This window comes from Mauremys mutica, chromosome 2, assembly GCF_020497125.1.
Source record: "Mauremys mutica isolate MM-2020 ecotype Southern chromosome 2, ASM2049712v1, whole genome shotgun sequence".
NCBI lineage: Eukaryota > Metazoa > Chordata > Testudines > Geoemydidae > Mauremys > Mauremys mutica.
Genome location: NC_059073.1, coordinates 261,013,144 through 261,029,651, shown reverse-complemented (window position 1 = coordinate 261,029,651; position 16,508 = coordinate 261,013,144). Strand labels below are relative to the sequence as shown.

The window sequence follows — 16,508 nt, the reverse complement described above, 5'->3', positions numbered from 1 at the left end:
CCCCATGGACAGGATATTGCATAACTGTCAATTATGGAGATTCAGTGCCTCCCTCTGAGGCATCTGATACTGACCACTTTCAGAGACAGGATACAGGACTAGACAGAGGTTGGTCTAAATCCACAATGGCAGTTCCTATTTTTCTAATGTGAACAGCCTTGTCTTTGTTCTCTTGTTAACTCAAATGTTCTTCAGAAAAGGTTAAACTTAAAGAAATGTTCTATTGTATTATATAAGTCACCCTGGCCCTCCCTAGTTATCTGGCACTGACTCACAGGGTTACAACAAAAGTAAACCTCCAGATATGTTTTACATTAGAGCTTTTCTCTTATCAGCACATACCATTATGAAGCTTGTAATGAATTCTGTGTATGCTTCTTCCAGGACAACTAAGAGATTTTTCTTGAATTCCAGGCTAAAGGAATTAGTTATTTTCTTATCCCTTACACATGACACACAGCAATTTGGCTTCCCAGACGCTTACAGCTAATGGGTGGTAGGTCCTGTGGAAGTCACAGCTCCTTCACAGGCTTGTCCAATCTGCCAGCCTTACAAATGCAGCAAATCCTAAGCGCTAGAGCGTCCACCGTTTTCCCTGCAGTTACTTGAAAATAAGAATGATGAAAGAATAGGAGGCATGGAGGGAACGGCAGCAGATTGATTTCTATTGTGTAACCCACACCAGTGCCTTCCCTATTTTCAAAACTGGCAAATAAAAAGGAAAGAGACAGGGAACCAGGAGGAGGAAAAATTGAGGTGGTAAGTGTGACAGGTGCAGGTGCACTACCTGGCCTCTGGTGAACAAGGGGTTAATGTCAGATCAGCTTCCACACCTCTCTTTGCATGGGAGAGGCTGTAATAGAGCATAAGACTAGGTAGAACCCAAGGCTGGGTGTTCTTCTGTTTTCTCTGTTAAAGTTATTTTATTTTTATGTTATAAACCTTTGAGGAAACAGCAAGCATTTCCCCGCCCGCTGAGTCATGCTGCTAGAGTGCAGAGGAGGCTAAGGGCAAACAAGTATAATTCAATTTGGCTAAGGTTATTAAGAGTGACGTGATTTTGGGTGCTTAATTTGAGACACTTTAACAGTTCATGATTTTCAGAAGGCAGAGGCGCAGCAGTTTGTGAAAAATCAGGCACTTCGAGGGCATCCCCTGTTGGGCACCCAAAACCACAAGTAATTTTAATAATCTTGGCACCTTTTGTGTCAATTCTTTCCCATCAGGTATAGCAACAGATGAAAGATTGGAACTGACTGATGATTTAGCTTTATACCTCCACTGGAAATAGGGTGACCAGACAGCAAGTGTGAAAAATCGGGACAGGGAATGGGGGGTAATAGGAGCCTATATAAGAAAAAGACCCAAAAATCGGGACTGTCCCTATAAAATCGGGACATCTGGTTACCCTAACGGGAAAAATTAGAGACAATGGTTTCAAAGAAATACTGAATAAGAATCTCAAAAATACATAGAGCCAAGATTTCAAAAACAGATGCCCAAAATCAAGCCCATGTCCAAATTTAGACACTTTTGAAAATTAGGCCACTTAGGGTATGTCTACACTACAAGACTATTTCGAATCAACTTAAGTCGAATTTGTGGAATCGACCTTATGAAGTCGAATTTGTGTATCCACACTAAAAACACTAATTCGACTGTGTGAGTCCACAGTAACGGGGCCAGCGTCGAATTTGGAAGCGGTGCACTGTGGGAAGCTATCCCACAGTTCCCGCACTCCCCGCTGCCCATTGGAATTCTGGGATTTCCCCCCAATGCATGCTGGGGGGAAAAATGTGTCGAGGGTGGTTTTGGGTAACTGTCATCATTGAACCGTCAATCACGCCCTCCCTCCCTCCCCGAAAGCGCCTGCGGGCAATCTGTTCATGCACTTTTCTGCTCAGTGACAGCGCGGGCGCCACAGCACTGCGAGCACGGAGCCCGCGGCAGTTATGGCCGTTGTCAACTCCTCGCACTTTATCGTCCACCTCTTCCACAATCAGCTGCTGAGAAATCGGGCTACTTTTCAATGGTGCTGCGAGCACTGGTGGACCATGGGGGACGTTTTACCAACATCAACGTCGGGTGGCCGGACAAGGTTCATGACGCGCGTGTTTTCAGGAAATCTCGTCTGTTTAGACGCCTGCAGGAAGGTAGTTTCTTCCCGGACCACAAAATAACTCTTGGGGATGTGCAGCTGCCTATAGTGATCCTCGGGGACCCAGCCTACCCGCTAATGCCCTGGCTCGTGAAGCTCTGTGCAGGCGCCTTGCACAGCGACAAGGAACTCTTCAAGTACCAGCGAGCAGCGTGACCTGTGACTGTTCAGTTTCTTTACAGAGAAGCTGAACCTGCCCGTTTCTTTACCAAGTGACTGTTGACTAGCATCTGCAGTTACATACCCCGTCCACCCCGCTTCCCCCACTTCCAACACACGTTTAAAAATAAAACAGATGGTCCACTGTGACTTTACAAAGGTTTCTTTATTGATGACTTTGCGTTAAAGGGTTGAAACTGGCACGCAGACTGTGCTGGGTAGGGTGTGCGGTGATGTAAAGACCGCCTCTAAACTCGAGGAATGACAGGCTCCTGCTCCCAGAGCGGTCCGCAGTGCCGGACTGGTTGTTTCAACGGAGCCTGCCATCCCTCCTTTTTGGGACTCTGTGTGCGGGGGCTATGTGGCCTTGCGGCGTGGGAGGACGGATACAGATTCCTCTGCTGCGTGGCTCTGTGGTCCAGGACAGGGACCGTTGCATGAGATCTGTAACCCCCCTCCCCCGCTACAAAGTCACGTACCCCCCCACACACACACAGAACCTGCAAACCACCTCCCATACCGACCAGGGTGCCTACTGACTGCACTGTGTGTGTGACCTGCTGCTGATCCTGCCCCCGTCTCTGTACCCTGCTAAAGGTGACTGTCCTATGCAATACCCTACCCCCTTCCCCACCCACCCCTTCAAACGCAGCGTTGTGTAAAAAAGCATGAGGGAAACAGTAATTAACAGCAAAGTATTTTTAATAATTAACCAGACAGTCAGGGGATGAAACTGGGATTGGGGCTACGGTGAGTCAGGAAGGGAAGGAATTCTCAAAAATTAGGGTATGAGAGCTTTTGGGTACTTGAGCACTCTGCTGGGGTGCAGTGACAGTTTTCACGGTCCCTGGCGCCACTCCTTCTGGTTACTTTGGGTGACGGGAGGTATGGGACTTTGTGGCGGGGAGGGCGGTTGCAGATACACTGCGGGGAGGCTCTGTCCTCCTGGCTGCGGTCCTGCAGAACATCCACAAGGCGCCGGAGCGTGTCCGTTTGCTCCCTCATTAGTCCAAGCAGCGTTTGAGTCGCCTGCTTGTCTTCCTCACGCCACCTCTCCTCCCATTCGCTGTGTGAGCGCTGCTGCTGAGAGAGGGTCTCCCTCCACTGGCTCTGCTGGTCCGCCTCGGCTCGGGAGCACCCCATAACTTCAGCGATCATCTCGTCCCGTGTCTTTCTCTTTCGCCGCCTAATCTTTGCCAGCCTCTGTGAGGGGGATGCTGTGGCAGGTCTGGAGACAGTCGAAGCTGTGTGATGGGAAAGAGGGAGTGAATTCCTTGCAAAGATACATTTCTGCGAACAATGAACACAGTCTAGTCTGTGTCTGTGAACAACACCATGCACAGCACCTATCTCGTCCGCACTCCTGCAGCAGGCAATCCGGAAAGCATAAACTCTGTCCCTGTTCTACCCCATCGCAGTGTCCCCCGACCCTTGCACTTCTGGGTTGAGATCCCAGTGCCTGATGGTGCAAATTTCATTGTCGCGGGTGGTTCTGGGTAAATGTAGTCAGTCATTCCTTCCTCCGGGAAAGCAATGCCAGACAATCATTTTGAGCCCGTTTTCCCTGGATTGCCCTGGCATACGCCATAGCGTGGCAACCATGGAGCCTGTTTTGCCTTTTGTCACTGTCACCGTATGTGTACTAGATGCCGCGGACAGAGGCGATTCAGCAGTGCTTCACAGCAGCATTCATTTGCTTTTGCATGACAGCAGAGATGGTTATCAGCCATACTGCACCATCTACCACGCCAATGTAAATTGGCAAGGTGATGACGGGTAGCTGTCCTATTGCACTACACCTTCTGCTGCTGTCATAAGTGCCCCTGGCCGAGATCGGCCGGGGGCGCAAAAGACAAAACTGGGAATGACTCCCCGAGTCAATCCCTCCTTTATGGTATCTAAAAATAGAAACAGTTCTGCCTAGAATATGGGGCAACTGTACTAGGGTTTTAGTGTATCAGAGAACTACAGAGCACAGCCGCTCTGTGTCAGATCCCACAGGAATGACGAGCTGCGTGCCATTCACAGGGGGTGCCCCTGCAACAACCCTACCTGTTGCTTCCCTCCTCCTCCAGCCTTCCTGGGCTACCGTTGTAGTGTCCCCCCATTTGTATGCTGAAGTAATAAGGAATGCAGGAATAAGAAACAGTGACTTGTTAGGGAAATGGAATGAGGGTAAGGCAGCCTCCAGCTGCTATGATAGTCCAGCATTACAGAATCTTTTCTTTACACATGAAGGGCGGGGGCTGATGGAGCTCAGCCCCCTGTTGCTATGATGAAGACGGTTAGCAGGCCGTCTACCTATGGGCTGATGATGAGGACAGGTAGCAGTCCTATTGCACTACATCATCTACCGCAAGGCTGATGATGAGGACGGGTACCAGTCGTATTGCACCATCAGTCAGCCATGAGGCGGGGGAGGGGGGGCGAGGATGCTACCGTAGCGTGCCGCAGCATCGCATCTACCAGCAGCATTCAGTACACATAGGGTGACATTTACAAGAGTCAAGAGACGATTTCTTTCCCTTTTCCTTCTGGGGGTGGGGAGTGGCTGTACATTGACGAGCTATGCCCTGAACCACCGTGGACCCTGTGTTTGACCCTAGAAGCATTTGGAGGTCAGCCAAGAATGCAAATGATTTTCGGACACAGCGGGAACTGTGGGATAGCTTGCGTCCTCAGCCCCCCCCCTCCCTCCTTCCCTCCATGAGCGTCCATTTGATTCTTTGGCTTCCCGTTATGCTTGTCACGCAGCAGCGTGCTGACTCTCTGCTACGCCGTCTGTCCGGAGATTTTTTTAAAATACTTTGGACCGGGCGTAACATTACGGTAATTTTCCTAATTAGATGCAGGAGTCGCCGAGCGAGATCGCCCTGAGGAGGGTCACTGAAGGAGATAGAGAGCGCATGCTGCGTGAAAGCCAGCACAAACCAGGGCCCTATGCAGCCATGTTCGGGGAGGCAATGCTCCCTGAGTACCTCATGAAAGCCTGGCACGGAAAGGTGTGCTACTACGGAGCACCCAATAAGGCAGCTCTCCCCAGGAACCTCCTGCGGAGGCTTTTCGATTACCTCTAGGAGAGCTTCGTGGAGATCTCCCAGGAGGATTTCTGTTCTATCCCCATATATATAGAGACCTCCTTTTCACATACTTCAGATTCCTGTTATATTAAGAATAAAAGTTTACATGTTTAAAGCACTTACTGAGTGATCCTTCCCCTGATTCAGGGTCCGGGTTAACGGCCGGGGAGGGTTCGTAGGGGCTCTCCGTGAGGGTGATGAAGAGATCCTGGCTGTCAGGGAAACCAGCGTTGTAAGCGCTGTCGCCTGCCTCGTCCTCCACAAACCCTTCCTCATCTTCCCCGTCTGCGAACATCGCCGAGGAACTGGCCGTCGACACTGTCCCATCGTCAGAGTCCACGGTCACTGGTGGGGCAGTGGTGGCAGGCTCCATAGCGTCCGTTTGCCGCTTTGATTTTTTGGTAGCCTTGTCTGGGGTCCTTGATTTTCACGCGGCGCTGCGTTGCATCCCGGCTGTATCCTCTGTCTCTCATGGCTTTGGAGACCTTCTCATAGGTCTTTGCATTCCGTTTTTTGGAGCGCAGCTCCGAAAGCACAGACTCCTCACCCCACACACCAATCAGATCCAAGAGTTCCCGGTCAGTCTATGCTGGGTCCCTCTTTCTATTCAGAGATTACATGAACTCCTCTGCTGGAGAGCTCTGCATTGCTGCCAGTGCTGCTGAGCTCGCCCCGATGTCCAACCACGAAATGAGATTCTAACTGTCCAGACAGGAAAAGGAATTCAAATTTTCCCGGGACTTTTCCTGTGTGGCTGGTCAGAGCATCCAAGCTCGGACTGCTGTCCAGAGCGTCAACAGAGTGGTGCAGTGTGGGATAGCTCCCGGAGCTACTAAGTTCGATTTGCATCCACACCTAGCCTAATTCGACATAGCCATGTCGAATTTAGCGCTACTCCCCTCGTCGGGGTGGAGTACCGAATTCGAACTAAAGAGCCCTCTAGGTCGAATTAAATGGCTTCCTGGTGTGGACGGGTGCGCGGTTAATTCGAATTAACGCTGCTAAATTCGAATTAAAGTCCTAGTGTAGACCAGGCCTTATTCAGGTGCACTAATTGGATGTAAGAGCCTGACTTCAAGCACTCATTTTTTTAAATGTTAGCCTTAATTTTCCAGGATAAATATTTCAATTTCTTAATCTGTTCTGGGTGGAGAGCAATTGAGACCATGTTTTCTAGCAACATGATCCATCCGGGCTCTGTGTAAGAGCATACAAAGCACTCTGTTAATTGGTTGCTAACATACTCTGTGTACTGTATTAGTAAAGTAGGTGGTCTGTCTTCCCGTATGTCACTCATTTTTCTAGCCTAGAGTAGGCAGTAGCATGTTGAAACTTTCTTTCTGAACTGTAGAAGATTTGAGTGGTATGTGAAATGTTTAATCATGGAATTAAGTAAGGAAAAGCTTTGCTATTCCTTTAAGTTATGTGACTATTATAGGATTCATTATGCAAAACAGAAGGCAGATGTCCCATCATTTCATCAAATTTCTCCATAAATCTGCTAGCTGGACACCATGCAAATTCTTATTCTAAAAATGGATTAGTTAAATATGTAAGTAACAAAAGCTCCTCTTTGTTATCGTCTTTTACACCTTCTCAGACATTGTCACAGCTCAGTGCACCCATATAATATTTATTTTATCTGATTCTTTCTATGCTGTGCCATTCATCTCACAAGCAAATGCTGTTAGAAGCCAGTCATCTCACTGAACTGTACACAATACCTGGTAGTAAGGGGGGTGAACTTTAACCACCTAGACATCTGTTGGAAATGTAAAACAGCAAAACACAAAATCTGGGACAACTTTTTGTTTCAGAAAGTGAAGCAAGTAACCAGAGGGACAGCCATTTTAGTCTTGACTCTGACTAACAGGGAGGAATTGGTGGCAAATCTGATGGTGAAAAGTAACAAGGATGAAAGTGATAATGAAATAATAGAGTTCATGATTCTAAATAAAGGAAGCAGTGATAGTAGCAAAATAAGGACAATGGACTTCAAAAAAAAGCAGACTTTAACAAATGCAAAGAACTATTAGGTAAGATTCCATGGGAAGAAAATCTAAGAGGATAAGGAGTTCATGAGAGCAGGCCATTTCTCAAGGAGATTAGAAGTCACAATTGCAAAACTATCCTAATGCGAAGGAAAGCTAGGAAGAACAGTAAGAAGCCAGTATAGCTCCAGCAGGAGCTCTGTAATGACTGGGTCCAGTACTATTCAGTATTTTCATTAATGACTTGCATAATGGAAGTAGAAATTTGCTGATGACACCAAGCTGGTTGGGGCTGTGAGCACTTTGAAGGTTTTGATTAGAATTCAAAACAACCTTGACAAATTGGAGAATTGGTCTGAATTAAACAAGATGTAATTCAATAAAGACAACTGAAAAGCACTAAAGGAAGGAAAAAATCAAACGTACAACTACAAAATGGGGAATAAATGGCTAGATGGTAGTACTGCTGAAAAGGATCTGGGGGTTATAGTAGATCATACATGGAATATAAGTGAGTAGTGTGATGCGGAGGTGAAAAAGGCTAATATCATCCTGGGGTGTATTAACAGGGGTATTGTATATAAGACATCAGAGGTAATTGTCCTACTCTACTCAGCACTGGTGCGACCTCAGCTGGAGTAGTGTCTAGTTCTGAGTACCACACTTCAGCAAAGGTGTGAACAATTGGAGAGAGTCCAGAGGAGAGCAAGAAAAATGATAAGTTTAGAAAATCTGAGCTATGAAGAAAGGTTTAAAAAAGCCTGAGCCTGTTTAGTCTTGAGAAAGGACAAATGAGGGGGAACCTGATAACAGTCTTCAAAATACGTTAAGGGTTGTTATAAAGAGGATGGTGATCAATTGTTCTCCATTTCCACTGGAAGTAGGACAAGAAGTAATGGGCTTATATCTCCAGCAAGAGAGATTTATATGAGATATTAGGAAAATCTTTCTTACTATAAGGATAGTTAAGATCTGGAATAGGCTTCCAAGGGAGGTTGTATAATCCCCATCATTGGACATTTTAAAAAACAAGTGGGACAAACACCTGTCAGGGATGGTCTAGGTTTACTTGGTCCTGACAGAGTGCACGGGGGTGGACTTGATGACTTATCAAAGTCCCTTCCAGCCCCACATTTTTTATGATTTTTTATCATTATGAACATTTAGTCTGTCTTCTTGCATAACACAGGAAGTCTGACTAAATTTACACAGGATTTCTCCTAGTAATTCCTGCATCAAGCCCATAATTACTGGCTGCACGTGTCTTTTGGAAAGCCATCCTATCTTGACGTAAAGACTTCAGGTGAGAGTGAATCCAACAAATTCCTAAATAAATGGTCCCAAGTATTAATTCCCGTCACTGTTAAAATGTTGTGCCTAATTTTAATCAGAACGTGTTAGCTTCATCTTCCAACCACTGGATCTTGTTAAGTCTGTCTGCTAGATTAAAGAAACATTAGTCACCTCTTACTCTTCTCCTTCATAAACTATAAAGACTGAGATTTGAAGTCTCTCACTGTAAAGGCATGTTTTCCAGACCTGAAAGCATTCTTGTAGCTCTTTTCTGAACCCTTTGCAATTTTAAACACCTTTCTTGAAATGTGGACACCAGAACTGGACACAGTACCCCAGTTTGGTCTCACTAATGCCATATACAAAGGTAATATAACCTGTCTACTTGTACTTGATCTTACCCTGTTTATACATTCAAATGGTACATTCAGTGTTCCCTCTAAATTGTATTTTTTGTACTGAGCCAGATACAAACTCCACCGAGTACTACATTTTTGTATAGGATTGCGTGTGTTTGTGTCGGAGGATGAGGGGGGGTTATGAATGCTGTGAGAGGTGTGCAGGGAGGACTGTGTGTGTGCGTGCACACATGGGGGGTTATATGTGTGTGTGTTGAAGACCGTGCACAGGGTGGCGGGTTGTGTGTGTGTGCGAGTCAATGTGGGGGTGTGGTGAGGGGTCTGGGCGTGTATTGGAGGGTATGTAAGTGTGCTTGGTGAGGGGTATGGTGCGTGTGCATGGTGAGGGTTGGGGTGAGGGGCAGGGTATGGATTTGTGGTGAGGAGTCTGTCTATGGGAAGGCTGAGAAACATGCAGGGGAATTGTGTATGGGTGGGTGGGGTGCAGATGTGTGTGCATCACACACTGGTCCCTGTCCGCACCAGTGGCAGGGTCCCAGAGGAAGGTGATTCGCTCTGCAGCAGCTGCCTGAGGAGCCCAGCCAGGGGTCTGTATGTGGAGGGTGGGGGTGGTGTCAGACTGCACTTCCCTGCGGCTGGGGGTTTCAGACCACCCACCACCACCCCAGGCGCACCCAGGAAGGGGCCGTGGCTGCAGCTCCCTCTGCTCTCACTCCCACTATGTCCCTGGAAACCAACTGCCAGGCATGTGGGTGGGCTGGGTTGGGGTATTGGTACGTTGGCCTGATTGGGTTACAGCTCTGCAGCCTGCACTGCCCTGGGCTGACATGGCAGAGCCCGTCCAGGCCCCTCATCTGAGCTCTTGCACAAGGTGCATTCTGGAGCCACCACCCCTTCCCAGCTGCGTGCGTCCCCATCCCGAAACACTCCCAACTCCCCCAGAGCGAGGAGGTGAGGGGGGGCACACACGCCGTGTCACAGGGTAGCGGGACCAAGCAGAACAGGTTCTTAAAGGGTCATGCCATATCCCTTCTGGGGCCGCACTGAGGAGATGTGAGCAGCAGGGATTCAGACCTGCGCTGTATACACAAGACTGCTGCATCACTGGGCAGTTTAAAGGGAACATTGCTTGCAATCGCCCTCTTAGCTACAGCATCACCCCAGGAGCTCAGGTTTAGCTGGTGAACCAGCATGACCGCTGCATCCTCTACAGAGTTCCTGCTTCCCAGGACATATCTCCCATTCTGTCTCACAGGGAAGGCTAGGATATTGATAAAGGTGCTAAGTAAATATATAAACTTAAATGATCATTTTAATAAAAAAAACTTTTCTCATTTAATTTTCTCAAAGATGCAAACCCTCAGTTCACAACTGCAAACCTTACCTGAAACCTCTAATTTATCCACCGCCTCCAATTTTGGCAAGGCTGTGGACTGCGGAGGCATCTCTAAGTTAGGGATTGACTTCATGATATTGGCCTGTGCCTCTTCTAAAAGTTTTTCAAACTCCTTTCCATTATAGTGATCAAGGTTCTGTCTTTTCTCTTCCCATTTCTTTTCTGCTTTCTAAAAAGAAGTACAGCATTTGGTTAGTGTTCTGATTTCATTGGTCTCTACTCTGTTACTTCTACACCTCCAAATATAAACATTATGAATCAAAACTGGTTAGATTTTCTCAGCATTGGTCTGTAGTGAAGTAACAGAAGTTTCTGATTTCAGTTTGGTTCCTAGTGAGCAATATTTCACATCAAACATTCACAGCCTATTGTTCAGCACACTTTAACATACTATAAGCTTCTACTGCTCTGGCCTCCAGAACGCAGCTAGCACCATCGTTTCCTATAGAGCACTCCTTGCAAGTCAAATCAGCCTGAGAAAACTTACAGACTGCATTACCTCCTATAGGTTTCTTTCTGAACTACTGCAGGCACAAAACATTTACTCAAAAATTGAAGGAAAGCTATTATTTATTTGTTGGCAAGTCTCTGTGCCTCAGTTTCCTCATCTATAAAATGGGGATAATAATACACATGACTTCACAAGGGTATTTGGTGGGCTTATTAATAATATTTGTAATGCACTTTGAATGTTATAGCCATGCAAAATAGTGTTTAATGTTTAAAAACAGACAATGCCTGTTACATATTGTTTTAAAAACACATATCACAGTTACCATTGTGCTCACCTTGGTGTAAGCATTTGGGGTAACGTTGCTAGGAACAACCACAAAAAAACGTTGACAAAACTCCATACGGGAGCAATAAATCTTTCTTTTTTAAAAAACTGATGAAAAATGCTCTGGCTCCAGATTAATTTACTTAGTTCGCTGTTTATTTTTGTTTTGTGATGGAGGCTACACATACTTTACTCATTGCATCAAAAAGTTATCTACCTGCACTGTAGCTTATGTAAGTATTTCTTGTGACTTCTTATAGCAATACACAGCAGATGTTGACCTGCAGATAGAGTCCTAAATATTTAGCCACTGCTTAAGGAGAAAGCCCTTAACAGCATGTTGTTTTTTCCCTCAACACCCCCAACTGGAAATTCCATGTTAAAGTGACAGAGAAAAATAATCAACCATTAGAAAGTATGGAAATATGCAGTGCTAAGGTCACCCAAACATCTTTAATTCTGCTCCTGTGTCTTCCCAGCACCAAGCCACCATAAGCCACAAGGAAGTCCTAGACATGCTGTGTATCATCTTCCAATCAGTGACTCAAAATTGAGAGGTGATCTAACTGGGATTTCTTACTCGAGTAGATGGCCTGATCAGGCACACCTTTAATGGAAAGTGTTGTTATGGAGCTATAGCAAAATACTCCAGCCATCTTTAAGACCAAATGCAGTGAAAGGAAAAAGGGAAGCCTTTAAATATCTTAATCAAAAGACCACATTCTGGAAGATTGGTCAAAACATCCCCCAACCCCAAAAGTATACAGGATTTCAAATTTTGAAGTGTGGCTACAATGTACTGCCTGCCATGTTACCATGACACTTAACAGACAAATACTTTTAACATGGTAAGGACTGGACTCAAATTAGGTAGATTACGCACCTGGAGCATGGGATGGTGGGGGAAATCATACTTGTGTATCACAAAAATGTGAAGGGCCAGAGCCGTGTACTACACAGCTCCCCAACTTCACAAAATTCCAGTTGTTTGGGTGACCTTACTGAACATTTCCATACTTTTTAATATATATAAAATCTTACCTAGGCATTTCCAGGCTGATGTTAAATCCTCCACTTACCCCACTCCTGAAAAAATCCTACTTTAATCACTTAACACCTGCCCAATAATAGAAGGGGATTTATAGGTTTCACTCCTGGTTAACATGATTTTTAGTTTGGGATTTAAAAGAAAGTAATCACCTGACTCTAGTAATCATTTCTTCAGTGTCAATAGAGCACTCAGAAATGGCACCTCAGGCTTTTTTTTTTTTTTTTTAAATGACACTACATTTTGTCTTCGTTCAAAATAAGGGGTAAGATTTTCAGAAGTGCTTATGGAAGTTATGGGCCCAACTCCCATGGACTTTTCTTTGGATATCAGATACCTAGGTCCACTGGTATTTTGAAAATCCTACCTAAGGTTTCAAATGCATGCTGGCAGCACCCAGTAAAGTCAAGCTTGGGCCCAAAGAGAATATCACTGGTTAAAGAGAATACACTGTACCTCAATTGACACAGCTCGGTTCCTGGTACTTGCAATGTGAATTTCTTCAATAAAAAGGCTTTGCATTACGGAACCATTGACCTGTGGTGACTGAGACGTCTGTGATTGCTGGGTTGCTGCTGTGGACTCCAGTACAGTGACTGGCATGATGGGGGTGTGATGGCTTGTTGCTGACAAACCTACAGAATGGCTGGTGACCAAAGGTGAATTCTGGGTATGGTTGACCAGTGCTGAAGAGTGCTGATATTGATGTATGACTACAGGAGAGCTCTGTACATGATGAACTGTCATTAAGGGTAGAACTTCTGACTTGACTGAAGACCCTTGCACCTCTGCTGTAACTCCAGCTATGTTTTGCTGTGGGTATCCAGGGACACGTATTAGCTCTTCTTGATTTTTCAGAACTTCGGTTGCTGTTGCCTTTTCCATGGCACTGTATTGCATGGCTTGAGAAGGATCCACGCCCTTCAGCAGACCTTCTGTAACATGTCTATCAAAACAAATCACACACATCATCATTCATTATTTATTAAATTTGCATATAATTAGTCCAGTCATTTGCTATATATTAACTTTATTGGCTGTAATCTGGATACAAAATATACTTTTGGCAAAAACTCTCTTTTCCCCCACCCAGTTAGAAACAGAAATCAATTTGGTAATTTTCAAGTGCGAGGAAACTAGAAATTAAAAGGTTATAGGTGTGACGTTGCACTGCATATATTTTATGGAAATATACTAATGAGTGTGAATATAATGTAACTGGAATATGCTTCATGCAAAAGGTCTCTTGTAAGGTATCATTACAAAGCTTATAATCTACTGAGTGTTTTCATCCTATTTGTATGTATCACTCTTGTATCTAAAGCTAGAAATATGAAGTATTACTCTGAAGTCCTATTGTAACTATGCAACGTTTGGGCCATTAATAATGGCTTGGAATCTTGATGGCTCCCATTAACCAGGACAATTGGTTGTAAATCGCTCTGTTTACTTGTAAGCCTTCCTGTGTTCGTGTAAGTCAGGCCGGGAAGAATGGAGGCTTGGGGTCTCACAGGATATGTGACCATGTCACCTGGTACTGGAATCCACCTTAAACCTCAGAGGGGTAGCCGTGTTAGTCTGGATCTGTAAAAGCGGCAAAGAGTTCTGTGGCACCTTATAGATTAACAAACATATTGGAGCATGAGCTTTTGTGGGTGAATACCCACTTCGTTGGATGCATCCGATAAAGTGGGTATTCACCCATGAAAGCTCATGCTCCGACATTTGTTAGTTTATAAGGTGCCACAGAACTCTGCATCTTAAACCTGGTGCTTTTCCATTTAGAAGGAGGGGGTGGGGACCCAGAGAGACAAAAGATTTCCTTCTTGGGCCAAGGCTATGAAAGGAGCTGGAACTAACAAGAACAATACCGGGGAAAGGATTGGGCCCAGACTAAGACGGAGTCTAGTCTGTGAAAGAAGCTTATTGGAACATCTCTGAGGGTGAGATTTACCTGTATTCAGTTTCTTAAATGTATTAGGGATAGACTTGCGTGTTTTGTTTTATTTTGCTTGGTAACTTACTTTGTTCTGTCTATTACTTGAAACCACTTAAATCCTACTTTTATACTTAATAAAATCACTTTTGTTTATTAATTAACCCTGAGTAAGTGATTAATACCTGGGGGCGCAAACAGCTGTGCATCTCTATCAGTGTTGTAGAGGATGGACAATTTATGAGTTTACCCTGTATAAGCTTTATACGAGGTAAAATGGATTTATTTGGGGTTTGGATCCCATTGGGAACTGGGTGTCTGGGTGCTGGAGATAGGTGACTTGCTGAGAAGTTTTTGGTTAAAGTCTGCAGCTTTCGGGGCGTGGACCAGCCTCTAGGTCTGTGTTGCAGCAGACTAGCATGTCTGGCTCAACAAGGCAGGGTTCTGGAGTCCCAAGCTGACAAAGAAAACGGGCTCAGAGGTAGTTTCAGCACATCAGGTGACAGTCCCAAGGGGGTCTCTGTGATCGAACCCGTCACAATCAGTATTTTCTGATGTAAGCATGGCAGAATAAATTAATAATTAATAGAATCAGAGAAATTAGAATAGAAAAGACAGGTTAGATGAGCTAGTCCACCCCTCTGCCAATACAGGAATGTCTCTTCTAAGATACTTTCTAGAATAAAGATGCCAATCTTAAGCCTTAAATTCATCGCACTTTGTTTCTTTCTTTCACACACACACAACTTAGATTTTACTATAGCGTAGGTGTTTAGCTGAAAGTTACTAAAATAATATACTTTGATACCTTGGTGCTGACTATTTCAGGGTTGCCATTGGCAAGAAAATTCAATTTCATTACCTCACAAAATTAGCATTTGTTTGCTGCTCATGTTTTCTAATAAACATGGATAATAGCTGTACTTAGTGGTTGAAAAATCTCAAGTATGGCTTATATGTTTCTGTCACATCTTTCATTTCCAAAGCCCAGAGTAAAGAATTCCATGAAACCACGAGCACACCCAAAAATATTTGCTATTTGTTTCCCGTTCTCTAGGAAAAACCAAAACTTGTTAGTGATGCTAACATCATGTTAGCGATGCTTTGTGTTAGCTATTTCTTAGTGTTATATTTTGGGAGATTCATGCTGTGCACTCAAATTGTGCCTGATCTAACACCAATTGTTGTAAAATGTCTACAACCGACTGGGTTAGAGATGGGCACAAACACACATTGCATGGCTCCTGAGCCAAATTACCCAACAGTCAGGGATATCTTGGTCAGGGCTTTGGATTCAATCCATCCCTAGTTAGGGTCTACTAGACTATTGTAGCTGCTTTAGACAGAGACTTTACATGGAACAACTGAAGTCATGATTTTCAGTATGTGGTTAGGAAGTTCTAAGAGGAACCCATATTTAACCCCCAGCTCTTGGCACTCCAGACTGAACCTCTAGGGGCCCTTATGGAAGGACTACAACAATAATGGCTAGCAAGATTCTCTGACCTCATTTCCCAGCGTGCTTGGAGTCAGAGGTGGGGACAGAAGGAATTAGAAAGCCTTGTTGGTGTGGTTGATCCAGTGACAAGAAGGTCACTGGATCAACAACAAGCCAGAGCTATTCAACCCCCCCGGGGGGGGTAGCCTGACTCTACACCAATGGACCGAGTTTAGTCTCAGTTTTAGTTTGGAAGCTGAGAGAGGCAGCACAGCTCAGGGACGTTTCTGCTAAACTCTCACTCCTCGCTAAGGGAGATTTTGGACTCCTATAAGACTTCAGCTGCATGGATCAGGAAGTTCCAGCACTGAAGTGACCAGCATCCAGCAGAGTGAGAGATACAACCTGGTACTGGCTACCGAGAGCCAGCCAAGACCCCAGGAGGATTCCAGACCAGGGTACAGCAAGTCCAGCTGGAGTCAGGAGAGGACCCTGCCCACCCAGGGGACTTCAGTCTAAGCTGACAAATGCCACAGCACGGCAACACTCCATCTCAGGACATTCAACATCAGCCTACCATCTGCCTCAAGGAGGTGCCTAAGAGGGTGCCAGAGGTTGGTGAGTGTTAGGAAATGGAGAACTGGCTTTTTCATAAATGTATTAGTTAACCATAACTCTTTCCTTCCCCTATTTTCCTGTCCCAGTAAGCCCCCCCTTTTTATTATGCTGTTATTTTTGGTCTGCTATTTCTTTGCTGGGGTTTGTTTTCATTTATCTTATTATCCCTTACGTACAGGACTTTTACACTACTTGCTCTTCCTTCTCTAGGGACAGCACCCTGTGTATTGGCACAGTGAGGAGTCACCAGGCAT

At 45.2% G+C, this 16,508-nt stretch overlaps 1 protein-coding gene across 13 annotated transcripts in view; it reads right to left on the bottom strand.

Annotated features, from left to right (window-relative positions):
• Positions 1–16,508, bottom strand: part of KIAA1217 (KIAA1217 ortholog) — a 247,137-nt gene that overhangs the window by 16,568 nt on the left and 214,061 nt on the right. For all 13 annotated transcript variants that reach the window (XM_045004436.1, XM_045004429.1, XM_045004435.1 and 10 more), the window contains 2 exons: positions 12,719–13,208; positions 10,425–10,605 (listed from right to left, as the gene is read on the bottom strand). In XM_045004436.1, coding sequence (XP_044860371.1) covers positions 10,425–10,605; positions 12,719–13,208 — 671 coding nt within the window. The remainder of the gene's footprint in view (positions 1–10,424; positions 10,606–12,718; positions 13,209–16,508) is intronic.